The 25,666-nt window shown below is 47.6% G+C and overlaps 11 protein-coding genes across 11 annotated transcripts; 6 read left to right on the plus strand and 5 right to left on the minus strand.

Annotated features, from left to right (window-relative positions):
• Positions 1-272: 272 nt before the first annotated feature.
• Positions 273-726, plus strand: N7537_010177 (uncharacterized protein; the record flags this gene model as incomplete). Its single annotated transcript, XM_056901231.1, has 2 exons — positions 273-307; positions 363-726. The coding sequence occupies 2 exons, from the start codon at positions 273-275 to the stop codon at positions 724-726; spliced, it is 399 nt and encodes a 132-aa protein (XP_056749899.1).
• A 3,667-nt stretch (positions 727-4,393) lies between these two features.
• On the plus strand, positions 4,394-4,606 carry N7537_010178 (Alpha/Beta hydrolase protein; the record flags this gene model as incomplete). The annotated part of the gene is made up of 1 exon (XM_056901232.1): positions 4,394-4,606. The coding sequence occupies one exon, from the start codon at positions 4,394-4,396 to the stop codon at positions 4,604-4,606; it is 213 nt and encodes a 70-aa protein (XP_056749900.1).
• Positions 4,607-5,011: 405 nt separating this feature from the next.
• Positions 5,012-5,262, plus strand: N7537_010179 (Carboxylesterase NlhH; the record flags this gene model as incomplete). Its single annotated transcript, XM_056901233.1, has 2 exons — positions 5,012-5,020; positions 5,050-5,262. 2 exons carry the CDS (start codon positions 5,012-5,014, stop codon positions 5,260-5,262), a joined length of 222 nt encoding a protein of 73 aa, XP_056749901.1.
• An 854-nt stretch (positions 5,263-6,116) lies between these two features.
• Positions 6,117-6,413, plus strand: N7537_010180 (uncharacterized protein; the record flags this gene model as incomplete). Its single annotated transcript, XM_056901234.1, has 1 exon — positions 6,117-6,413. The coding sequence occupies one exon, from the start codon at positions 6,117-6,119 to the stop codon at positions 6,411-6,413; it is 297 nt and encodes a 98-aa protein (XP_056749902.1).
• A 316-nt stretch (positions 6,414-6,729) lies between these two features.
• Positions 6,730-11,322, minus strand: N7537_010181 (uncharacterized protein; the record flags this gene model as incomplete). The annotated part of the gene is made up of 9 exons (XM_056901235.1): positions 6,730-7,252; positions 7,335-7,698; positions 8,436-8,715; positions 8,769-9,482; positions 9,536-10,309; positions 10,363-10,394; positions 10,451-10,673; positions 10,725-11,133; positions 11,195-11,322. The coding sequence occupies 9 exons, from the start codon at positions 11,320-11,322 to the stop codon at positions 6,730-6,732; spliced, it is 3,447 nt and encodes a 1,148-aa protein (XP_056749903.1).
• A 1,375-nt stretch (positions 11,323-12,697) lies between these two features.
• Positions 12,698-13,097, minus strand: N7537_010182 (uncharacterized protein; the record flags this gene model as incomplete). The annotated part of the gene is made up of 2 exons (XM_056901236.1): positions 12,698-12,971; positions 13,069-13,097. 2 exons carry the CDS (start codon positions 13,095-13,097, stop codon positions 12,698-12,700), a joined length of 303 nt encoding a protein of 100 aa, XP_056749904.1.
• Positions 13,098-13,152: 55 nt separating this feature from the next.
• N7537_010183 (Aldehyde dehydrogenase N-terminal) lies at positions 13,153-13,789 on the minus strand (the record flags this gene model as incomplete). The annotated part of the gene is made up of 3 exons (XM_056901237.1): positions 13,153-13,425; positions 13,476-13,706; positions 13,766-13,789. The coding sequence occupies 3 exons, from the start codon at positions 13,787-13,789 to the stop codon at positions 13,153-13,155; spliced, it is 528 nt and encodes a 175-aa protein (XP_056749905.1).
• A 1,831-nt stretch (positions 13,790-15,620) lies between these two features.
• Positions 15,621-17,282, plus strand: N7537_010184 (cytochrome P450; the record flags this gene model as incomplete). Its single annotated transcript, XM_056901238.1, has 3 exons — positions 15,621-15,929; positions 15,982-17,118; positions 17,178-17,282. The coding sequence occupies 3 exons, from the start codon at positions 15,621-15,623 to the stop codon at positions 17,280-17,282; spliced, it is 1,551 nt and encodes a 516-aa protein (XP_056749906.1).
• Positions 17,283-17,654: 372 nt separating this feature from the next.
• N7537_010185 (uncharacterized protein) lies at positions 17,655-18,418 on the minus strand (the record flags this gene model as incomplete). Its single annotated transcript, XM_056901239.1, has 3 exons — positions 17,655-17,968; positions 17,998-18,224; positions 18,390-18,418. 3 exons carry the CDS (start codon positions 18,416-18,418, stop codon positions 17,655-17,657), a joined length of 570 nt encoding a protein of 189 aa, XP_056749907.1.
• A 1,040-nt stretch (positions 18,419-19,458) lies between these two features.
• On the plus strand, positions 19,459-22,858 carry N7537_010186 (putative RNA interference and gene silencing protein (Qde2); the record flags this gene model as incomplete). The annotated part of the gene is made up of 5 exons (XM_056901240.1): positions 19,459-19,814; positions 19,869-20,403; positions 20,456-20,999; positions 21,076-21,326; positions 21,383-22,858. The coding sequence occupies 5 exons, from the start codon at positions 19,459-19,461 to the stop codon at positions 22,856-22,858; spliced, it is 3,162 nt and encodes a 1,053-aa protein (XP_056749908.1).
• An 847-nt stretch (positions 22,859-23,705) lies between these two features.
• On the minus strand, positions 23,706-25,291 carry N7537_010187 (uncharacterized protein; the record flags this gene model as incomplete). Its single annotated transcript, XM_056901241.1, has 2 exons — positions 23,706-24,926; positions 24,980-25,291. 2 exons carry the CDS (start codon positions 25,289-25,291, stop codon positions 23,706-23,708), a joined length of 1,533 nt encoding a protein of 510 aa, XP_056749909.1.
• Positions 25,292-25,666: the final 375 nt, after the last annotated feature.

Consider the following 25,666-nt stretch of genomic DNA (forward strand, 5'->3'; position numbering starts at 1 on the left):
AGGTGAGAGTGGATTTCCTGGTAAAAATAGCCTAAAGATTCAGAAAAGGTATAAGCGTCGCCTCACTCCCCTTATGTCCTTTCCCGTTCAAGTCTTCTCCCCTTACACCGATTTGCGATTCGGTTGCAACATGTGGTCACGAAGAGACAAAGGTGTCTATTAATTATTATAGCAACGTTGACTAGGTATTCTGCTCCAAAGCCTAGCCCTGCAGCTCAGTTTTCTGAGTCTTATCACTACAATCAGTGCCACCGGTCAATGCTACTATCCCAATGGAGGATTGGCAGTTGCCCTTTGAACACATGCCGTAAGTTTCAAGTTTACAATCTTCTAGTATATTCTAATTTTCTACCAACAGAGAGTGCTCAACCAGGCGCTGGCGCGGCCGTTGTTTGGTTGAATGGAACCAATTCTGAATCCACATATTGTTGCAACCCCGTACATGTCAATCGAACCTCCAGCGAAAAGTTCTGCAGTAGCATTAACGGATCGCCTCAATCAAGCTTTTCAGTCGCCGACGGTTACATTATCCCTGGAGTTGCAGGTCTGTCAAGTTTTGCGAGGGAATCCAATACTACGTCTTCTATCGTGGCCAACGAAACCGGTACTGCCACTAGAACTGGATCATCCACTACGAGCAATGACTCCAGGGGCGTGGCAATCGGTGTAGGGGTTGGAGTCCCACTTGGTGTCATTGCCTTATTTACTACTGCGTGGGCCCTTTAGGAAAGAAGAAAAAGAAAGCGAACATCTCTTCATCCAGTCCAACTAGTCCAGTCAGTGGTAGCCAACGACCGCAGTTTTGAGGTGAGCGAGTTAGGTACATATACTCCTAAGCCAACGGAGCTGTATCCTCACTCGCCTCGTGGCTAGCCAAGTATCAAAGCACACGATCAAAACTTGAATCGTGTTTTGTTGTTTTCTGCCTTTCAACTCGGTATCATATTATATACTCTAGCTTACTACTGTCCCTGGGTGCACCATGCTTATGGAATAACCTGAAGACATTACGTAAGTCTGGTTGGAGCTCATTATGACACTTTTCTCAGTAATACTATGTTTGTATTGAAGGCAATCCACTTTTAGCCTCATGTATTGGCTTAGCATGATTTATGTTTATGGATTTGGAGGGGAGAATTTCGGAAACGCACCGACATGGCTCGATTGATTTTGCCCTTGAAACGAAGTGTTTAGAAGTCACATGGGCCTCATAAGCGGCAGCCCTGATAACAAGGCGACGCAAATTGGCGTGGAAGGTGGGCATTGTAAATAGTAGGTGAATAATGACACAGGAGATTGACACCACCTTTGATTTTGAATCGCAAAATATAAACAACAGAACACGTAACGTCTTCTAAGAAATGATGACTATTCAAGCTCATGTGTAGCCCTCGAATGGGTTATACTGTGGAAGCACACTGATCTGAATAGGATAACCCAACAACTATGACCAAGCTGGGTTGGTACATCACACTAACAGACAGGACGCAGAGATACACGGGACCAGCTCGCATCAACTCTCACCCAGTTGATGTTCGCAACTTCTGTAGTCCTCATCTCGCAGAGTGAATTGATAGCGTAATTATCTCTGTGAGCTTTTTGACAGCAGTGTCACGTACTTATGGCACCGCCAATCGCTTGCTGCTTCCAATAGTCAGACTGACTCGCACATTTTCCACCATTACACATCTATCCAGTTGAGAATAGAGTGCTTGCAAGTACCAATTAGAAATTGCTATACGGACATACTTGTCGACCGTATCTCGCTAACTGTGCAGCTATTTAATACACACTAAGGGCCGACGGATTCAGTGGGAGGTCCCCTTCGTTTAACGCCGCCTCCACCAGAACTACACTCAAGGGAGGGGCCTTGTTTCCCTTGGCGTTGACTTCAAACAAATATGGACATGGGACTGGTTGAGCCGCTGACTGTAACCGATTGGCAAGTACCACAGGTGATTCTACGGGTATCAACAAAGCAAATATCGGCCTGAAAGATATACAAGATCCAGTACCATACGTGGTGCACATTACGGTGTTCCCCAATTTAACATGACCCGCTCGATTATGGATATGCGCTAGGCCTTGGCGATAGGACCAGAGAAGAGTTATTATGGTAAGACCGATTGCGAGAATTTCTACCTGGGCTTCGATGTCCCCAAACGCGTATAGCTTCTTGGAACTAACGACTATCATACCATGATTGTGTTGGTGGTCAGTTCTATTTCGGAAAGGAACAAAGGTAGCCGCTAATTCGATAAGAGATATGCTTTCCACGACGTTTATGGCAGTGTAAATTAATAATGGTTCAGTAAATGGGGTGTAGTTGTGGCTTTATAGATTGCCTCGTCATAGATAGTTCATTGCCGAACTCGAACACGGAGCACTGTCTTATAGATTCCAAACAGTCATTTACTAGCCCTTCACTCCTATGACCCAATTCTAAGTTTCCGGGGGCTTGGGAGCTCCTAGAATTACCCGTGGCGTTCCTAGGAACCTTTATTCGGTTCCTAGGGGCTTGTATTAGACTCCCGCATACTCGGTAGTTCCTAGGAGAGACAATATCGTCTGAGGATTTCTAGCGACGAATAGAGAGCACAGAACAGACTTATTAAACTTAAGCTATTCTTTTTTAGCAATGCAAGGTAGCTGGCTTTATAACGTTGGAACCTATAGTACAGAGCTAATCTAGTAAGCATTGTAGCTAGCAATCCGGGCATAAATTCAGCGAAAGTCCCCTTTTTTCTTATACGTTAACTATAAGACAGTTATACAGATTCCGACTATAGTATATGCACTACTAGCTACGACGTTATTACTCGCTAGTATTGTCCTTCTCGTATTCTCTCGTCGAGCAATTTAGAAAAACTTATTATACTAGAGCCTCGACCTTACCGTGTCTACGCCGAAGATTGTTCTACTGGCAGTATATATACGACTTTCCGAAAGTATCGATACCCTGTTCCTATAGCGGTGCAGTCGTAGCCCACTTCCTAAAATAGGTGCGGAGAATAGCGGTGGTCGTACTATCAAATAAGCGGTCTTCAAAGACCGTTGGGGTAAACCCTTCTAGCATATCTAGACCCTTACTGGACTCGAGGTATCCTATAATAGACTAGAGGAAGTGAGCCATGAATCTTTCCCAGTCTTTTTGGCTTTGATATGTACAGCGATAGATAACGAAGCCCCACTCTGTGAATCCGTCTTTTTGGAGAAGCCGTTCTAGGATGTCTGCGGCGTTTAAGCATGTTTCTATGGTGGGATCCCGTTTTGATGGTTCTTCAATTTCATAATCGGGGATGCGTGAGGAACTCATTGTTTTTGAGAATGATATGGTAAGCTGTGAAGGGCTAGTTCCGGTAGGAAAATGGACAGGACTAGTTGAAAGGCTGGGCCGCCTGAGTGATTGCTTCCGAAAAAGTCTTAGAATCATTTAGTGAAAAGGAAATGAAGAAATCTTGGAAATCAAGTTGGGTCCAGGGCAATGTTGGCTGCGGTACGGAGTAGACCAAGTCGGAAGAGGATCACATTGAATTTTGCCGATTTTACACAAGCCACGCGCGTAATTTATACCATTTCGTATAGCTCCTACCAATCAAATTTACAAAGAGATGCATTAATTCACTAGTTATCATTGTTACTCCGAAATATATAACAAGCTTTTATAACTTTGAACTGATCTTACCCTCAAGTGCTCTATACAACCCATTTTTCCCTCTTTGATTCTTCAGGGCTATAGATATGTCCACTTATCAAATTTACAGCATATTAAAGGTCTCCTTTCTTTAGTTCACCACATATCTCCAAAACTACCTACTAGAATCTCAACAAAAACTGTCGGGACTAGGCAGGTGGCATGCGCCCTAAATAGCTCGGTTGTGTAGATGTAAATGACATCTACGCAGTGAGCCTGAGCCTGAGCACCCTCCAGGGAATATCCGGTACGTATAGGTGCATTTATAGGTCTTAATAACTTTCTTCAACAAAGCGAACACATTTGTAACTGTTGCGAGGTGTGGTCTGCGCCCCTAGGTAGACAGATCTCTTTCTCTCCCCCCTCTCTCCCCCTCTCTCCCTCTTCCAATCGATCGAGTCTCTGGTTTCTTCCTCTCCAGTAGGCTCTAACAGTAGCTGCACAGTTGTTAAAATGCCACAAGTACGTATCTACTTGGTACTTTACCCCATTCTAGGCATCTGGCTTCGTTACGACCAGCACCTAGGCGTACTAAACGCGTAGGCCAAAAAAACCAAATATGACATAATGCCATGTTCCATCATGCCTGGGACCGATATATGTAGCGCACTTTTAGTTGTTCCTAACATAACGCATCCAAACCAAAGGTCTCTTTCGATTGCTTGTTTTTTTCCATTACTACCGCTGCGCCTATCAAAAATGGGAGCTGCTTCCCCGCCCAAGGCCACTTTCCCTTTACCACCCTATGAATCTGAGATTACGGCTTTTGAGGATACGCAACGCCGGCCATTACCTGCAAGCTTCGAAGAGCTTCTTGCTCTGCGCTCTGAAGAGCCACCTACAGATGAAACCATAGCGAACGACCCCGATCTGACTATCGAGGATCTTAAATCCCCATCCCGGATGGAATAGAGTCATAAACGCCATATCTCTGTCGAGCCGCCATGCCTCCGGCCCAAAGAGCCCTCGACCAGGTATTCTGTTCTGTCGCGGAGGCGGGCGCGTGATGGACAACGTCTACGTTGGTCTCAAGAGTCTGGCTGAGGCCGTCAAATAATTGAACACTGTGGTAATCAGCACCAGCTACCGACTATCGCCCGACTAGATCGGAATGTGCGCAGTTGAAGACTGCTAAAACTCGCGCCTTTGGATATCTCGAAACTTTGACCAATTCAACATTGATGCTGATCGCTTCTTGATTTCAGGTGTATCAGCCGGTGCAGGTGCAGTCCTTTTTTCAAGAGACCGCAGCAGCCTCAAGCTCTGTGCACAACTGCTCATGTGTCCCATGCTCGATGATAGATGTAACACTACATTATGTCCGAAGTTCGAAAATCGATTTGGATTCTACATAGTCTGGGATCGTTACGCATGGTCTCGCGTACTTGGAGACCAAGGCCGGTACCGCTGATGTGAGCCCATATGTGGTGCCTGCTCGTGCCACCCATCTCTCTAACCTACCTATGGCCTACATTGATGTCGGCTCTGGGGAGTCATTCCAGGATGAGGACATCGCATATGCCACGGGATTCGCGATAAGGCAACGGACAGTCGCTCGGCGACATTAGGGGCTGTGCAAATGTAACCTCAGATGGGGCGAATGTAATAAACCCCTTGACACTGTGTCCCCAGAATTCGTTGTCTACCATGATGGTTGAACATGTCAAGTGCTCACCGACTGGGCTTCCAGCACTTCGTACAGCTTAATACGAGAAGATCATCCAGACCATGAGAATGAATAGTTGGAGCTGTAAAAATCAGAAAGGGCGGCAAAGGATGATATCTTCCACAGAGGGGGAGAGGATTCACCTCCAGCGATAGCAGTCAACAGGACAAAGCAACCCCCAAGACCGTAAGTAGAAGAAGAACAGCTGCCACTCCAATTATGCAATACAAAGCGCAACGCAGTTGTGATCGAGTCCGGGAATGGGCTGTTGTATGCCTATCTAGCCACTATAATAGAGAAGCTAACCCTAGGTAATCTAAAAAGAGAAGAAAGAGTACGATGACTCGTAATGGGTGATCGGCGTAAGTACTAACTAACGTGGCCGTAATCTTGATTAAGCAAGAGAAAAGCGCAAATAGTAGAAAATAGATCATCAACTAGTAAGGTATACTAAGGAGGCTTCATAGGAAAATCTTTATTCTAAGATACTGGCTAGACCTCTGCATAGCCCATAAAGCCCATAGCCCAACCCAACCCAACCCACTAATGGGTTGGGCTTTGGGCCGGGGGTCTGGGCCCGTTGATGGGCTATGCAGAGGTCTAATACTGACGTTTAGTGGTTAATATAAAACCGAGAAACAACGTAATAGCATGTACCTCGAGTGAAGAGGGAAGTAAACTAGTTAGCTCCAATATCACTTCTCTCCCTATCTAATATTGTTTACTCTAGCTTAGTCTCGCTATAGATTTTTTGTCATGGTCGACCAGGAGGCGCTAGAGTCTATCTTGAACTCGGACCCGGATGCTATGACGCAAACCGGGTTTGTTCGTCTGGTTTATGGAGAATGGGAACCGGAGGTAAATGAAGATGGCAATGACTCAGTCGATTTAGATGAGGGGCTTGAGCCCCTAGAGGGATGTACGCAGGAAGATATTGGTTGGATGAAAGTGCCTTACGATGAGGTGCAGGGGATTGGAGCCACAGCAATATGCGATATGCACGACTGGGATATGTATTATGCTCGTCCTCCAGAAATGCAGGCCTTGGGTTGACCTTATAGTGTCCACAAGTGGGACCGGAGGTTGGTTTAGAAAATATGGGAATCGGACTGTATTTTGGGAGCTTCAACGGCATTGAAAGTTACATGTGTATAGGACATTGATTAGAAGTTGCTAAAGCTTGAGCCAGGGGAAAGGTACAAATATCTTCCCTGTATAAATTGAAAAGGATTAAACTATATGTGAGACAAACAGTGGTAGGAATAGGTGTAGACATAATCATTTCTGTTTAATATACATTGTTGAAATTTTTCCAATTGCCAAATTGGGAGACTATTGTACATTTTTTATAATTCACGCATAACCCTCTCTACTGCTTCTGCTCAGTCTCGGTGTGATCGACGGCCTGCTCAGGCTCGACATCATCCTGAGTACCTTGACGTTTGTTGTAGGAGCCCTTCTTCTCAAGCTTCCTCTGCTGGTGACGCTGGTGGTCCTCAGGGGTCAAGACCTTGCGCCTAGCAAAGGTGACAGTCAGCTTGCGGCCGTAAGGCGCCTTGCGGGAGAGAACCTCCTTGGCGTGGGAAGCGCTGCTCTGGTCGGCAAAGTCGATGTGTCCGAATCCACGGGGCAAACCCGTGCGACGATCGACGGGGATGCGGACATCGGTGACACCGGGAATATCATCGAACAAATCCTGCAGATCCTGGTCTGTCAATTCGTATGGGACGTTGCCAATGTAGAGGGTCTTGCTGGGCTTGCTGTCGGCCATGGATCTGTACGTCGTGTTGGAGAACTGCACGACCACCTCGCGGCCTTCGAAAATGCCTCCGTGCTGTTGTGTGATTGCTTCCGTGGCTTCCTCGACGGTGCTGAAGGTAACGTAGCCGAAACTGTAAGAGAGAATAGGTCAGTGACTGGTGGGGTTTTCTGCTGCATTGCTGCTGCTGTCAATTGTCATTCTTGGGAACCTACCCTTTGCTCAACCCGCGGGCATCGTGCACAATCAATGCATTCTCCACGGCACCGAATTTCTCAAACTGGTTGCGCAGGTCCTCTGCGGTTACGTCGAAGAAGAGGTTGCCGACATACAGGGTGGTCTTCGGTAAAGGGCCTTCGCTCATATACTGACGTCTGCGTTCTTGTCTTTGCAGACGGTAATCCTCTGGCGTTGTCTGTGGTTTGACAGACTCAACATATCTGACTGGAATTCGTGGGCCGCCTTCGTTGGTTGAGTTTAACCTTGTCTGTATGGGAGTTGGGTAGGCGAACCGCGTAGGAGTGGGACATGTTGAACGCAGCACTGCGCTAGAGCCGGTGATCGATGAACGCGAAGTGGCTGGGGATAATTGAAGCCGAGAAACGGTCCGGCGGAAGCAATGCCTAGAGATGAGTTGTTTAGCATTCGACAATCTTCTGATGTTGCAGCAGAGATCGAGGAAACGTGAGGTATAGGGCCTCAGACTCGGATAATGCATTTGGTACGACTCACATCTTAATAATTAAATTAACACAAGATGTGTTAATCACGTATTAGAAATAATATGTTGACTGGAGAAGAATTGCGCGAAGCCAGATAACTTTTTCCGGGGCAGATCAGTACCGACACGTGACTGATATAGCGCCTACAATAACGAAGTAAATCAAAGTTGTAAAAAGCATTGGACTGGAGATTTTATATAGAGAACATTCAGAAGTTTGGGGTCTAGGCGAAAATAAAACACAAATCATACGTGAGATTTGATAATTTAAGAGTGGAAATATATGACGGTAGCCTGCTTCATGATATGATACATGTACATTAACCAACCCCAACACCAACAGAATCCATTATAAAAAAAATCTTTTCTCGCGTCGCCTGAATTCCTCCACCCAAATGGCGATCATAGTTGCTCCCACGCATACCTATCCATCCGGTAAAGAAGAAGCAAAACAAGCCCCATTACTTCAAGTCATCAGGTCAAGAACAAACAAAACAATCCAAGGTATCAAAAAGGGTCAGCGCAAAACATTTTCTGGCAAAAGTGGGAGAGAATCAATCACGTAAAATACGAATACATCTCGTTCATTGGGAACCTTGGCCCCGACCATTGTTTTGTTGGGGCATTGGCGGCATGCCGTATCCTGTGACCGGCACACCTCCACTGTCGGGGCTGTTGGAGGATGCTGAGAACATTGTCGGTGCCCGGGGAACACTACCAGTTGATGGCCCCCGACTCGAGGTCAGAGGACTAGGCACCGAAGGCTGTGACATGCCTCCAGACTGTGGAATTGTCTGGCGCTGTGCATCAATCATAGGCCAGAATTGATTGGATGTGTCGAGGGTTGGGTTTTGGATGTATGTGTCCCAAGCATCCTGATACCAATATGTTAGCATTGAAATCCGGATCACGAAGAATGAAAGCTTACCCAATCCAGATTAACCTGCATGTCAGGCATCTGCCCGAACATGCTGCTAAAGGGCGAAAGTGCACCCGGCATTTCGGCCGAGGTGCCCACGCCACCTGCTCCTGTTCCCATTGGCGACTCTCCCATCTTGAACATAGGATCGGCAAATGGAGGCGGGCCCGGGTTCATCGGGCTCATTCCGCTGCTCAGCAGGCCGAGGGTCATGGCCGCGTTCTGCTTCTCATCTTGTGGCTCAAAGGAAGCAGCTCCGGCGCTGTTTTCCACGCCTGGGGCTGTCATGCGCAACTTGCTGAGCATCACACCAAGTATGCTGGATGCCTTCCATGCTTCCATACTCTCATCAAGTGACTCATCCCAAATTTCTTTTGAGTGTTGGATCGCGGCGGTCATTTCATCGCGCCGCTCTCGGCCCCACGTGTACGTGTCTCCCGATGGCCGGCCGCTCACCTGCAATGACAGACCGTGGTACAGGTCGAGAGTAACAATAGTGGCTGCGAGTAAGAAGTCGGCTGAACTGAGGGAACTTACTCGACTCAGGCGGCTGCGTAAACGTCCATTGCGCGTTTCCGCGTGCAGGAGAGCCTGGACTTGCAATAACTCCATTGCTGAGTCGATACATGTCCTTCGAGAATAGGTGAAACGAGGATTTTCTCGTGCGCGAACCACATACGGGCGATGAAGCACACACTGAGCTTTGTTGTATACAGCCATTACCTACAAAAACGGTCAGTATCGATGCAAGTTGTGGCGGGTTTCAGGCAACTTACGCTAAACCGTGACATGATCAGATTAACAGGATCCAACTGGCACTCCTCCATAGGCCGAATACGCAAGTGGTCAGGGATTAAGTCCCTTGCTTGTCGGAGTTCCGCGTCGATTTCCATCACCTTTTCGTATGGGGCTGTCGAGACAGCAGAGCTTTGATCAACCACATGGCCGAATACATATGCCAGGCGGGCCTTGGCAATCAAATACGAGATTGGTGTTGGCTCGTTCAACTGACGAGGGGGCGGGAGTTCCTTGCAGTCTTCATCGAAATCATCATCGTATAAATTCCGTGGTAGTTCAGTATCGGTCTCCGTGCCTCGGATCATCCCCGGCAGTCCGACCTGGTATGAGAACAGAAGGTCGGCCTGGCGCACAAAGGTCCACACTCGCCGTCGCATCTCACCTTGGAAAGGTGTGATGTTTGGGAACATTTTGGAGTCACGATGGTATCCTGATCGCATTGCCAGGCGAGTAACAACGCCAGTCATGACCCAAATGGAAATGTCCGCCTCTCGAGTTTGAGAGAAATCGCCATGCAAATGAAACACGAACGCTTCAATCAGATACGGGTGAGATTTTGTGTAGTCAGCCAATGTCAAGCATTGTGCTACAGAATTTCGGAATCCCCCAGCCATGTCCAGAGACTTGCCCCGGAATTCAGGTGGCTCATCACCTTCGCGGTGGTAAGATAGCATTGCCAATCTCATCATTCCGAAGAGCATGGCGATCCAGACGAGTTCGGTTGCGGCGGGATCATCCCAATGTTTATTATACTAGCAGAGTCAGAGTCTGGACATGCAATGAACTTTTTTCTCGGCAAGCTTACCTGTGCTTGGAATGTGGGCCCATGAAGAACATCTAGATAAAGTCAGTATCGAATAGAATCACGGGTTATGGAAATAGCAAATACTCACGTGTTGCAGGATCATAGCAATTGAAATAGCGAGCAATAAGAATGTCAGTTGTATACTTAGAAGGCAAGCCACTCATGATCTCCCCACGGCTCATCGACTTATTGATACCAAACAACAAATTCGCTCCTGTTGTATCAATAGCTGGGCGGGCCGCTTTAACTTTCTCAACTTGCTCATCGACTTGCTTCTTATGCGTTGCGAAGAAACTTCGCACCTCGGAGATCTATTCGACAGGTTAGAAAGACTCGGTTTTGGTCAAACCTCCTAAACTTACATCATTCAACACAGACGCCCAATGAGCATCGCTGATGTAATACGACTTGTTATTGTCCATCTTCATGATACCAAATGACTTCGTCACCTGGTCCGTGTCGCTCTCTTCGGCGCCCTCCATACCCTCCTCTTCGGCATCGATGTCATGGGAGAATCGAGTCGAGCCCGCACTACTTTCCCCGGAGAGTACCGCCATGGCAGCAGCCGGGCCTGCAGACTGAGAGCCGTTTGTCATCAACGAAAGAACCAAGCCTTCTAACCGATCAATGCGGTTTTGCATATCATCTGGTGTATTGGAAACCTGCTGGGTCGAGTTCTTCTTGCGCGAGTTGGGTTGTGCATAGTTGCATGAAGCAGCATCTCCTCGTTTGACACAGTTTTCGCAAGGATTTGTACGATTGCATTTCAGCCTGGAACCGTTAGAAAAAAGAAAAAAAAATAGATTTCAACCACGTCTTGTTGAATGCTTACTTTCTGTGCCGACAAGGCCCGCATGACAAAGGTACCCGGTTTCGTTTCCGGACGACTCTGTAATCTGGAGAGTGGCCAGCACTCGAGGAGTTCGTAGAAGGAGGTGTTGGTGTCATTTTGAATGGCATGATGTGTGGGTGATCAGATCGCGATATCCTCGGTAACACCCGTGGACACAGGCAGAGATGATGCAGTGCACTTCAAGTCAGCGGTCCAGCCGGGCGGGGCTCTCAAACACGCTGTCGTAGTCTGCACAGCTCTGAGACCGAATCAAACGTGCCACTCAGTTGTTCTACAATTTCATCAAAACAACCTTTCGGTCCGATTGTAGGATCCTCCTGAATATCTACACGGGATTCCAAAAGCAATTTTGATTCCTTCCTTAGTCGTAGCGACGTATGAACAGTCTGGCGCAACGATGAGGCCAGAGGATTTGGTTCGTGTCGCTAGGCAACCGCGCCAGATCAAGGACTTGAGATGTTGTTGATGTTGTTCGCGATTATTTTGTGCGGTCGGAGATGATATATAGGCCACACAGTATCGCCTAGACAAATTTCGGGGGCAATGCGATGAACGGATGTGCGTTGTTGAAGCTTGTGAAGGAGGGGTGGGAGATGCCGCGCGGGTGGATAAGCCGTGGTCGGGGGCCAAAACCAGACTCGGAAGGCTATTGAGATGGTTTTTATTTAAGAGTCGCGATCAGGGTTCTTTTTCGAGTTAACAATCACAATAAAGAGATGATCATAAGAAAATGAAGCTGGACAAGGTCTAAAGGTCCCCGACGAAATGATGATTAATCCGTTATCTCCGATTTTCCTTATCACCAGATGATCTCCCCTTAGGGGGGTAGTAGACACAACGCAACATTGGAAATTATGGCTAATATATATATATACATATGTGGACAGTACATATATCCTTATGTTCTGAAATGGTCTATTGCCTTCTGCTAGATGCGATGCATTCTTCCTTCCTCTCGAAGGCTGATCAAGTATATGCCCTTAACTCCAACATCATGTTGGTTCTCATTTTCAATACTAGACTTCTTTTTTTCCTTGGCTTGACGCCGATTGGCTAGCTATACGACGATCAGTGACTCATAGGCCCAAATCAATTAAACATGCATGTATGGAGTACATATTTCGAATCCCAAGGGGTAGCAGGTCGATCTATCCAAACGCTTGGGCGTCGCATCTACCCCGTACCTTTTTTTAGAAAAAAGGGGAGAACTGTCTAGATTAGGCGTTAGAGTCACATTAGGCGTAGCTTGCATGGGCTACAACATGGGTACCATCTACTGTTGTACAATCCGTCACTTACATCCACCGGTCACCAGGCTTCAACAGCATAGCACTTGCTTGTAAGGGGTATGTATTCCCAGTTCAAGCTTAAAAAGAGTTCTTACTGTTCATTCTTTGGATCGCTCTCTTTTAAAATAACCTTAAGTACTTCGCAATTTCGAATAAATATTCACATGATACTCGATAGCATTATCACCATAATTCAAGCATTGTCAACCTTTATCAGAACGGACTTTGTCTCAAGGAAATTGTTGAGACTAGGAGTCCATCCCTCCCGGCCCAGCCCACTGCTCTTATACCGTCCAAATGGCAGATCGTGAGCTGTAGTTGGGCTAGTGCAGTTAAATCTAACGGTTCCGGACTCCAGCTTCGTGGCTATTCTCATGGCACGATTGATGTCCTTAGTATAGACTGCAGCATAAAGCCCAAACTCAGGATTGTTCGCATTTGCAACCACGTCGTCTTCATCCACGAAGCTGTTGATATTAACCACAGGTCAAATATCTCCTCATCACTTTTGCATTCTCTTATGTCTCCAGGATCACGGTGGGTCGGACAAAGAATACAATATACTGATCGATCTTCTCTGTTCCCAAGGACATCTTACCAGATTTCTTTCCACTTTCAATGTAAGCCTGAACCTGCTTGAATTGTGCTTCATCTGCCGGTGGCCCGTGGGTCGTCGGGTAGAAGCGGATTACCAATTACAACGGCGGCAAATCGCTTGTTGAATAACTCGATAAAGGTTGATGCAATCGATTCATGGGCATAGATTCTCGAGTTCGCCATGCAAACCTGACCGCTGTTCCATTGTACGCTATCTTTTGTTTCTTCGACCGCTTTTGCGATGTCCGAATCAGAGAAGATAATTGCTGGGGATTTTCCACCGAGTTCCAAAATTACGTTCTTCATGTTAGATGTAGCAACAGACTGAAACAAGCGTCTGTTATTCCTGATCCCATGAATCTCAACGCACGAACATCCATGTGATGGGATAGAATGTTCCCTGAGATTTGACCATGCCCCGAAATGATATTGATTATACCCGGGGTAAGCCGGCCTTTTCCACTCGCAATTTCGGCGGACTGGCATTTGATTAGATATAACACTATATCTAAGTAGACAAGTAGCGATTTATAACTCATATTTAAGGGCACCTTGTCGCTACTCTTGACTACCATTGTGTTTCCCGCCATCGCTCCGGAGAACCCCTTCGCAGTGCTTAATAGAAATATATCTTCTGTTAGGGGTTCACATGTAAAGTACATACGGTCAATCGTCGGTTTCTCAACATCATGATTCAATAAATCTTAATTAAATTTGACGTTGCTATTTTGTATGCAAAGTTGTTGTCGTCATAGTATAGCGTGAATGGTTTCCCATTGATGTTTCCCCGCAACCCCACACTTGTCGATTACCAGAGTTACCCCAACATTGACATGCCGATACTTGTTTGCTTAGCTTCTATCACCTCTCTCCAATCTGAGTGAACGGGATATGCAAGCTATCATGAAGAGTTACCTTCCAGATGAAGTGGATCGGTGCGTGAAGCTTTCTCTTGTTTCCGTTTCAGAACAATCTTGTCAGCATATTGCGTCACTTTGAACAGCTGTTGGAGCTTGCTCAAGTCAATGTTAGCTAACTTGCAAATTTTCCTGACCACGTTGGACTTTAACTTGCGAAGATTGCTAGGAAGGTATCCCAAGTTTGCCACGACCAGGAAGCTCAAATCGATCGCTTCAACAATGGTCTTTGGAGGTCCCTCGCCTCTCGTTTTCAAAAGATTAAAGCTACCCCCAAACCTGATTTCTCCCAGAACATCGGAGGCAAACGCTTGACTGTAAATGGCTATGTCCAAGACTGCCTCTGTCTTGCCTTTTCTTGCCTCTGCGACGGATTCTGCAGGTGTTTCTCTACTCTAATCAACCACAGCTTGAATACAGTCTTTCATTCTGAGGATAAATATCATAGCATAGCCCTTCGCAACTTGTTTGCACTTTATTGAATGCTCATTAACATCCATCTCACTAAAGGCAGTTTTGGCTACCTTCCCACTGCTGTTCCAAATCCGATACCAGTCGGTCTGGATTCGAAAAAGAAAATTAGCCTTCTGCAGGTTCAGACTCATTCGGCACGCGATATACTCACCTTCGTCGCTTTAGTGTCATGGCCATAAATTGCCCGCAGTCCATTATTGGCGTCGAGCATAGATACCGCATTTGAAGCGATGCCTACCACCGGCCCATAGTGTGCATGTAGTCGAAGAATGCCTTCATGCCATTGTCCTTTCAGACAACGCCAGCTCTACCAAGCACGGGTTGGTATAACTATTATGGGCCCGGAGATATGGAACAGTGGATGGAAATAGTGGCGGTAGACTAATGCAGCCACCAGACTCGCGGTCAATACAAATCCCCATATAAACATTTCGCAAATTTCCCCCTATACGTCTGATAATTTTCCAGTATCAAATGTTTCATTGAAATTTCAACGCCACTCGGTGTAGAAAAAGACCGTATATTTGAAATTGCTGAGCTACTGTATTTGGATTCGCTATATAGAGCCTACGATGTTGAAAACTTCGGATTATGTTTATCCAAGGCTTCCGTTGCTACATACAGTTATCGCTTAGATGATCCCGATATGATGTAGGTCTTATATTTTGCGTATAAGAGTTCAAAGTACATCGTATTTAAATATAGTTCAACCTAATACAGAATAGCGTTGACTATTGCGCTACAAAGGATTCTCGGTTGTTGAATATCGTCCTAAATGCCGATGCACAGGCTACAAGCAAAGTTGGGGATATGATTCGCATCCACTAAATACGGGGGAATCTTCTCAAATACGTTCCAGTGGATCCATCTTCCGGTTTTTGACGAATCGAAAACTTGCACGGGGTAATGCTTCCTAGGGATACCTCCTCACATGCCTACATTATCGTCCATCGGATCCTGACATGCACAACTGCCGACCTCAGCATCTTTGTATGCGTCAAATAATTTTGAAATAATGATCTCCTTCTGGCGGGAAAGAACATTACGTGTATTGTGTGATATCGTGTATATAACGTGCCATCCTCATGGTTCCTATGTTGTACAAGACCGAAGCGATCGGACATAATTATGGCTATTATCATATCTTTTCCTGGTGCTGCATTTTACTATGCTGTCTATGCAGTCCCTCCCTTGTTTCTACTCTATCTTGCCCTCAATTATTTCTACAATTCCCTAAACATCTTTCCTGGCCCGTTCTGGGCGCGCCTGACTGATATTTGGCGATATATCGATGTGAAGGGTCGACGTCCTGAACTTACGCACATAGCTTTACACCGCAGGTATGGTGATATCGTGCGCCTGGGACCACGCACTTTGTCCTTCGCGGACCCAAAGGCAACGAAAGTGATCTACGGTCTAAACAAAGGATTCACCAAGGTAGTGATATCCCGATCCCTGCAATATGCACAGCTTCTAATTGAGGTGCCAGTCTGAATTTTACCCAGTACAAATGACCGTTTCTAAAGGCGAGCCATTGCCATCACTATTCTCTACGCTAGATGAGACATTCCATGCGAATCTCCGGCGTTCTGTCAACCATGCGTTCTCAATGAGCTCATTGGTACAGTATGAGCCCATTGTCGATGAGACTACGGAAATTTTCCTCGATCAAACAAGCCGACTGTTCGCTGATGGATCCACGGTGTGTGATTTCGCACGGTGGCTACAATTCTTTGCCTTTGATGTTATTGGAAGCATCACGTATAGTAAACGCCATGGATTTATCGAGAAAAACGAAGACATCGATGGAATCGTCAGTTCCCTGGCAAATATCTTCGATTATTCTGCCCCTATTGGTCAAATGCCGTGGCTAGATAAGCTATTTTGGAAGAATCCAATATTTGATCTTCTTCAAAAGTTAGGCTTATCAGATAATTCTCATCCTGTGGCTATCTTCGCAAAGCACCGCATGGAAGAACGTATGTCAGCAAAAGTTGATGTAACGGGATCAAAGGATGACCTTCTCACGAAGTTCCTCAAGGCCGGTGAAGCCCGTCCAGATTTCATGACAAACAAACGAATCCTTACCATGACCGTCTCTATGGCCTTTGCCGGGTCTGAAACAACCGCCATCAGCATTGGAGCCGCGTTCTACTACTTACTTAAGAACCCGGAGTGCATGACACGGGTTAAGCAAGAGCTGGATGCTGCCGTGGACAACGGTACGATTGTGAACCGCCCAACAGGACTTGTCTCATGGACAGAGTCGCGACAGCTGCCCTATCTCGATGCCTGTATAAAGGAAGCTTTCCGTATGCATCCCGCTGCGGGACTTCCGCTGGAACGTGTTGTTCCTGTATCGGGGGTGGAGATCTCCGGTCATTTCATTCCTGGCGGAACAATCGTTGGTTGCAGCCCCTGGGTTATTCACCGTCGTCAAGACATCTTTGGTTCAGACGCCGACTTATACAACCCGGATAGATGGCTTACTGCGCCGCCGGATCAAATAAAGGCTATGGATGGAATGATGCTCCAGTTCGGTGCCGGTTCGAGGACCTGCATTGGGAAGAATATTTCTCTAATGGAGATTTATAAGATTATACCCAGTTTTTTACGGAGGTTTGAGGTATTTTCTCTTTTTTCTACACAGGGCAGATATTACTGATGCTAACTTACTTTTGATAGGTACAATTGGCACATCCTGGCCAAGAATGGAAACTGTGGAATGCATGGTTTGTACGCCAACACAATTTCGAGACGATTTTTACCCCAAGACAGATTAAAGTATAATTTAGCATTGGTCATTCTCTATCTCAAGTATTGAAGCACGGAAGGTTTTATGTATTTTTACATTACCGAATGCAATTTCTCGTGTATCCCACATCCTTCTCAATGAACAGGCTTTTCACGCCCTTGAGCATAAGTTCTAGGTAGGTGGCTACCTAGAGTAGCAGCATAAACCGTTTTTAGCACGAATAAATATCCTAGTTAGATTAATATGTTGGATCATAATTCTATGTAGTCAACTCCAGTACAGGGTTACAGATGTACAAAGTGCTTAGTCTCAATAAAGACAGGAGACGCTTCAAGCGATGTCGATAACTACACTCCCAAGCAAACTTACTACCTTCATATCCTGGAAAATTTGCGAAAGCCCCTCCGTTAGCACCGTCTGTATGTGGGCCTGAACGACTCCCCGAGCAGCGAACTACAACACCTCCTCGGCACAATACGGTTGCCAACAGCCGACTCCATAATTTTCAATTGTTTCGCTATCAAACCCCCAGGAGTGGCGCTAGCGATCGGCTTTTGTTCACCTGCTGGGAGCCCAACCCAAACCAGAGTGCTGCCGAATCTTAGAAATTGAACCCCTTGACTGTGGGCACTATTGGCCGCGGTACAGACAATGACAGTGTGAGCCCCAAGTCGTCCAGTTAGAGAATTGACAAATCCATACAGTCCTCGTCGGTAGGAAGCTTGGAAATATCTACAAAATGGTTGGCACCTGAGTTCTTGGCCAATTCGGCTTTTTGCCCTTGGTCAATGCCGATGAGACGTAACCCTATCCTCTTGCTGGCAAATTGAACTGCCAGGTGTCCCAGTCCATCCTCTGTGCCAGAAATGACAACCCACTGGCCAGGTACGGTCATGCTGCGCTTAAGAGCGGAATAGACAATAAGTCCTGCACAAAGTAGAGGCGCGACTTGAGCAGACTCTACTTCGTCTGGGATTCTAGTCACGTAATTTGCAAGACCCAGGATATATTGTTAAAGTACCAGGAGTGTAATATCCGGACACCTAATTAAAGCAAAGGGTCCCCGGTTGCTTTTGACAAGGATCTACGTATGTTTCAGTAAATTCAATGCATATCGCTAAGGAAGTATAGTATTATCTCACCGCAATTTCCACAAGCGCCTGAGACCCATTTCACACCAATCCTATTCCCAACTCTTATACCAGAGCTCCGGTCATTGTACAAGTGCTGGATTGAAGAGAGGAAAACTACGAAGGACTAATATTCAAATATGTGGACATCTTGTCGTCCTGTTTGAAGATTTTCAACGTGTCATGCACTATCTATAGATATGGCTTCTTTCCTCTTAAATTATGGCCCTAAGGAGCATTACGCTTCTGATATTAACAAAGAGCATGTGGCTGGGAGGCACTGGTAACTACATATGGCATCCTATAAATTGTAATAACATGTAATATCGAATACAACCCAAACACCAACCAACACCAACCAACACCAACCAACACCAACATTTAGGCTGCAACATGGAATTGACATTCTTAGGGCAAGACTGAACTGCAGGATTAAATCATTGGATATTATTGCACACAACTCATATCTCGTAGAGCTATAGCAGCCAACGGAAATATTCATAATTAGGGAAACACAGTCTTACTTTTCCTTTCACCGAAATAAACTAAAACTACACCGCTATCATATCCTTGCATGTATCTACCGGTCGACCGCAGGGACTACAAACAGCAACGGGTATAGAGCTAGGTTTCGTGCTTTGTTTTTCTTTAAAAAACAGTAGAAAAATGATACGAAAAATGACCTTATTGCTGTGTCAATAAATAAATACATGACACATCCTGATATTGTACTACATATATACTAAGTAGATGATAGTAGAGAATCACTATGGGGAAACGGGTGAAGTGTCATAGTCACGTCATTTATACCAGCTAGAAACGAGCTTGTACAACTATTTACATTCGATGTGCAATAGAGGTAAACGGAATTCCAGGTGGTGAAAGTAATAAATTAGCCAATTGTCACCCTGGTCTTCCTATATACCTGTTAGCTGCCAGCGCAGCAAATAAAGAACAAACAATACATCACTCCATAATAATAAGCCGCCCATTCCCTATTCCCCCATTCTCCACTTTCTTCCTTTTTTTTTATTTTTAACATCTTCAAACCCATATTGCCATCTTTATCCATTACCTTATTATGAGTGACAATCGGGGTCGTGGACGTGGTGATCGTGGCCGTGGTGATCGTGGCCGTGGTGATCGAGGTCGGGGTGATCGAGGTCGGGGTGCCGATCGAGGTCGCGGTCGCGGGGAAAGTCGCGGCGATTTAGCCTTCCGCCCAGCCGGTAGAGGCGATGGAAATCGTGGAGATTTCCGAGGTGATTTCCGAGGCCGAGGTGGTGATAGGGGTCGTGGCGACTTTAGAGGAGGTGATCGAGGTCGTGGCCGAGGTGGTGATTTCCGCGGTCGTGGTGATTTTCGTGGTCGTGGTGATTTCCGCGGCGGCCGTGGAGGACGTGGTGGTGCTACCAACTTTGGCCCGCCTATCTTCAGGTTTGCCTCTCACTCTTGGCTACTCATTGAACAAATCTAATTGTTTGCCTATAGACAAGGCGAACCTATCCCACCTCCTAATGCCACCGTCACCAAGACCGAAAATGACCTTGCCAAAGCCCTTACTGTGAGCGGCCAGAAGACTCCCAGGCAGGCAAAATATCCCGAACGTCCTGGTTACGGCACAGCTGGCAGGCCAGTGACTTTGTATGCAAACTACCTGCCGCTGACCCTGCCTAACAAGCAGCTGTTCCGCTATCATATTTCCATTGCGGCCGACTCTGCAGGCCGATCTGCCCCTGTGGGCAAGAAGGCCCGACACATTGTGCGTCTGCTGTTGGAGGAGCACTTCCCTCAGCAGAAGAACAGTATTGCGTCGGACTTCCGGTCTACCCTAGTCTCGTGTGTCAAATTGACCGAGGGGAAGTTCGATGTGCGATACAAAGAGCACGTGGATGATGACTACATTGATCCTCCCCGGGTGCACCAGGTTACCTGCCAGTATACTGGTGAGGTCAATCCTGCCGACTTGGTTAACTACCTGACCTCCACCAACGCCGGTGCCATGCTTGAATCCAAGTCTGAGATTGTGGCTGCTCTTAACATGATCATGGGCCACCACCCCCAAGACGGACGACCAGGTCGTCTCTGTCGGAGCCAACAGACATTACAGTCTACGTCAGGATACTATGGAATCATTCAACCTTGGCGGTGGCCTATCTGTCCTGCGTGGATTCTTCGTCAGTGTGCGTGCCGCGACTGCTCGTGTGCTCTTGAACGTCCAGGTCAAATATCTGGCCTGTTATAATGAAGGACCGTTGGCCAATGTGATCCAAGGCTACAACAGCAGGAACATTTATCGTTTGGAGAAGTTCCTCAAGAGCCTACGCGTTCGCATCACCCATATCACCCGCAAAAACAGTCGCGGCCAGCCCCGGCCTCGCATCAGGCCTATCTATGGCTTTGCCAGCCGCGGTGATGGTGGCTCGTCGCCCAACCCACCTAAGATTAACTCCCACGGCGCTGGTCCCCAAGATGTGCAATTTTTCCTAGCCGAATCTAGCCCTCAACCCGTCGCTGTGCGCAGTGCGCCCGAGTCCAAGGCTAAGAAGGGAAAGAAAGCGCCCAGGGCCGGTCCTGCGGAAGCAGGTCGCTACATCACCGTTGCGGACTTCTTCAAAAAGGGTCTGTTGATCTTCACTTTTCCTTCATCTTTTCTTCGACTCCCTTCCTCCTCGTGACATGCTGACTTTCCCATTAGAATACAACATGACTTTGAATGCAAACAACCCAGTGGTGAATGTCGGGTCTCGTGACAGACCTGTCTATGTCCCAGTTGAGGTCTGTGAAGTCGAGCCTGGCCAGCCAGCTAAATCCAAGCTTTCTGGCGATCAGACCGCCAGTATGCTCCGCTTCGCCGTCATGGGTCGAAAGCCGGGTCAGAACGCCCAGTCGATTGTTACCAAGGGCGTGGGTGTGCTGGGACTTGGCGAGTCCCTGAATGCCACTCTAGTAAGAATTACCTCGCTCTGAAGACCTTGTCAAGATATCTAACCCTCTTTTTGCAGTCTGCTTTCAGTGTTAACTCTTCCACTGAGTTGATCACCGTCCCTGGGCGTGTTCTCCCCGCCCCAAATGTCTACTACAAAGACGGGAACAAGACCAAGGAAATCAGAACTCAATTTGGCAGCTGGAACATGCGCCAAATTCAGTTCTCCAAGCCTGCGGTCATGAAATCCTGGACTTATGTCTACATTGATCATGCGGGCTCCCGCCCAGTTTTCCAAAGCCCAGAGCAGCTTGACAAGTCTCTGCAAAGTTTCAGAAAGACACTCAGGGATATGGGAATGGCCGTGGACGCCCACAAGCCCGGAAAACGTGTTGTTCTGACCGGCAAGGACGACGCCAACAATCTCCAGCAAGCCGTCCTCGATCTGCAAAAACAGCACAACCCAGTCTTCATCCTGGGTATCCTCTACACTAAAGACACTGGCATCTACAACTGCGTCAAGCAAGTCTGCGACGTCCGCTGCGGAATCCGCAACGTGAACGTCCTCGCAGAAAAGCTCGTCAACTCCAACGACCAGTACAACGCCAATGTCGGCCTGAAAATCAACCTCAAATTAGGTGGTGCCAACCAAGCCCTGCGCACCGCCGACCTCGGCATAATCTCCGAAGGCAAGACAATGCTAGTCGGCATCGACGTAACCCACCCGTCCCCAGGCTCCGCTAGCACAGCCCCCAGCGTGGCAGGTATTGTCGCCTCCGTCGACGCAACCCTCGCCCAATGGCCCGCCGAGATCCGCGTCCAAGGCGCCCGCCAAGAAATGGTCGCCGACCTAGAAACCCTCCTCGCCTCCCGTCTCCAGCACTGGCGAAAACTAAACAGATCCCTCCCGGAGAACATCATCGTCTACCGCGACGGCGTCTCAGAGGGCCAATACAACAAAGTCATCGACGAGGAACTCCCCCTCCTTCAAGAAGCATGCAAGAAAACCTACCCCGCAGACCAGACCAAGAAAGGCCTCCCGCGTCTGGCCATCGTCGTCGTCGGAAAGCGCCACAACACCCGCTTCTACCCAACAACAGAACAGGACTCGAACCGCGAGAACCCAATCCCCGGAACCGTCGTCGACCGCGGCGTCTCTGAGGCCCGAGACTGGGACTTCTTCCTACAGGCTCACTCCGCTCTCCAGGGTACTGCCCGTCCGGCGCACTACTTCACCGTCTGGGACGAGGTCTTCTACCCCCGTCACCCGGCTAGCAGCCCCGGCCCCGGCGCGGCTGATGTCCTCCAAGACCTCACTCACAAGATGTGTTACATGTTCGGTCGTGCTACGAAGGCGGTTAGTGTCTGTCCGCCGGCGTACTATGCGGATCTGGTTTGTACACGTGCTCGATGCTTCTTGAGTGATCTATTCGACCCCATGTCGCTTGATCCTTCTGGTGGTAGTACCAGTGGCACTGAGGGCACGGCGGATATGTCCCGTATGGTGGATGTCAAGATCCATCCTAATATTGCGGAGACTATGTTCTACATCTAGGTTGTTGAATTTGTAATTTGACATCTATTGGATATATATTATGCGCGTTTGCGTATCTTTTCGGAATCTATTTGGAATCTACATGATTTGGAATGAATTTATTTGGTGGTGGAAGTGGAATTGGAATTGAAACAATTTGCTGGGGGAATGAGGGATATCACATTTTGGAACTGGACAACCTACTTACATTCGCTCGCTCAGCCTTGGTCTTTGGAAAAGGTCGTTTGGGATATTTTGTCTCGGTCAGCTTCGATATTTGGACATCGAAGATTGCCATCTAGTTTACTGCTTGGGTAACTTAGCTATGAGACTGAATTGAATCTTCAAATGACGACATCTATGATCACTTAGTAGACGTGTACTATGCTATTATATGCTAGTTCAAATAAAAGGGGGTTTATGAATCAGCTGGAGGAATCAAAGTAAAACACTATAAATTAACAGATAAAACGAATCCCGCTCTCGTGGAAATAAACTTGTACACTAGTGACACTTTGTGGGCAAGGTACAAAAAGGTAAAAAAAAGAAAGGCAAAAGAAGATAGACAAGAAGGCAAAGGGTTGAAGGTAGTACACGCAGACCAGGCATTTCACACTCGACTCCAACTGCAAGTTCCAAGCGCGAAGTAAGGGGAAAGCCATCGGCCTCTTAAATTTTTTTGTTTTTTCTGTGATTTTGCAGTTTCAAGGACAATGTCCAAAATTCATGCGGGTATCGATACATAGCTCGTGATCGGAGTCGGCCGTTGCTTGTCGTATAACGGGGAGACGGAGCTGAGATAACTTCTCCGCTGACAAGAGATACACATGTGGTATCAAAGCTAAGCCCTAGACCAGGGCAGGCTCACTTAGTTCTCTCCATGGTTCCAGCTGGGCTGGTTGTGGCCGAGAGGGTTGCGCTGCGCGGTGGCATTTCTCCTAACAGGCTCGGGAGACTGCTCGTCATAGTTATCCCAGTGTGACTCCATCATCTTATTGTGCGCTTCATGCTTCTGGATAGGCTTGTTCTCCTTGTCGGAGATCTGGGGCTGGCCCTCGTCGTCGAAAAGACGGTTCTCGTAGAGACGCTTTCCGCGGCCGCCGAATGAGCTGATGATCCGTCCGTCGTCCTCGGGTTCTTCATCAGTCAACTCGAAGTGACGGTCTGCGTCGCGGCGGGGCTTGGCCACATTTGGCTTGCCTTGGGGAGACCCGTCGCCATCTTCGTTATCGCCGAAGCCAAAGTGGCGGCGTTCTTGTCCACGTGGAGCGCGTGAGACCTTCACGGGGGTCTCGACGTCGTCGAAGTCCCAGTGGGTTGCGTGCTTGGTGTTGGCCTGTCTGACTTCTCCCTTTGTCTCGCGCTCCGAGTTGTCGCCGCCAATCTCGAAGTGGTTGTATTTTCCAGGGGCGGTTTTGTAGAAATGACGGTCTTCGTCGACGGGCCCTTTACTGCCGGCATTTTCTTCGCCGATCTCAAAGTGGCTGTATTTTCTGGGGTCGGTTTTGTAGAAATGACGGGCTTCGTCGACAGGCCCTTGGGCGACCTTTTCGTCCTCTTCGTCGACCGGGAGAGCCCGGCGCTGGGGCTTCGAGGGGGAGTCAGGTAGATGGTCATCCTTCACGAAGATATCGCTGAAGTTGCGCGTGGCAGGTCGCCCAGACGAGGGCGCAAAGGGAGGCACATGGGCGGGGGCCTTCTTGGTGGGAGACAGAATCTCATTCAAGGAACCCGCTCCGTAAGGGTCTTGAGTGTATTTCTTGCTAGATGCAGGTTTGGGTGTCTCCTTGCTTGGCGAGAGGAGCTCGGTCAGGGAGTCAGCTGCGTAGGGATCTCTGATGCGGCGCTTGCCTGGGGATGATGAGCGATTGGGGAGCTTGATCTCCGAGTTCTGAGAAGCAGGCTGCGAGGGTGCCAAACGCGCTGTCTCGGCGGTTTTGAGGAGACGGAGTTGATCTTTTCCTTCACGAATGGGCCATTGGCGTCCGCGCGCTCCAATAACCTCGACTTGCTTCAGCAATGAGGCTTGATCCCAGTAAATGCGGATCTGCTTGATCAGTTTATCCGCGTCGAAGTGGACAATGTGAACCTGCAGGATGATGCATTAGCTTTCGATAACGCGACGCGCGTCGGGGAATTTACCGTGGGGAAGGTCGCGACACGGTCGGCCAGGAAATTATCATCGAGCGAGGGGAGATAAACCCCACCACCCTCAGTGAATTCGAGGGTTGTTTCCATGTCTAGACATAGCGAGTCCGATCCCTCAATGGCGCTAATGACCTGGTTCGATTTCGTCTTGACCACCTTGGCGTTCTTCAACACATGAGTGATGACATTGTCGGCCTGCTCGAACTTCGTCGTGGTAGGAACATAGATTATGGACACATCGTCGGCCAATTTAGCAGACCTGGGGTTATCCAGGAACCGCTGGTATTCGGTCTTGAAGTAGGACATTGTCGACCGTCTAGGACAGGGGGAGTTGAAAGGAGAAAGATATTCCAGAGAAGATAGCTACTCTAGAATACTCTAGAATCAAGCTAGACGAGATTGAAGTTACAAAGAAACTAATTTTTTTTTTTCAATTAAGAAGAGAAAGAGAAAGAGAAAGAAGAAGAGGAAGACGAAGCGGTTTGTTCTACGAGGCCCAAGTGCGGGAGTACAACGACCAAAATAATATCACAGGGGAAACGCTAGAACGAGTTAGTCAGTCCTCGGTACCTTGCATACATATTCCAATGTTAGATAATACTGAAAAGTGGGAAATGCATAGAAAATGCATAGAAATTGCAAATAGAAAACATCCCTGAAATCATCTGAAAACACGCCAGT

The sequence above is a fragment of the Penicillium hordei genome (assembly GCF_028827395.1).
Source record: "Penicillium hordei strain IBT 12815 chromosome Unknown utg000005l_segment0_segment0, whole genome shotgun sequence".
Lineage (NCBI taxonomy): Eukaryota > Fungi > Ascomycota > Eurotiomycetes > Eurotiales > Aspergillaceae > Penicillium > Penicillium hordei.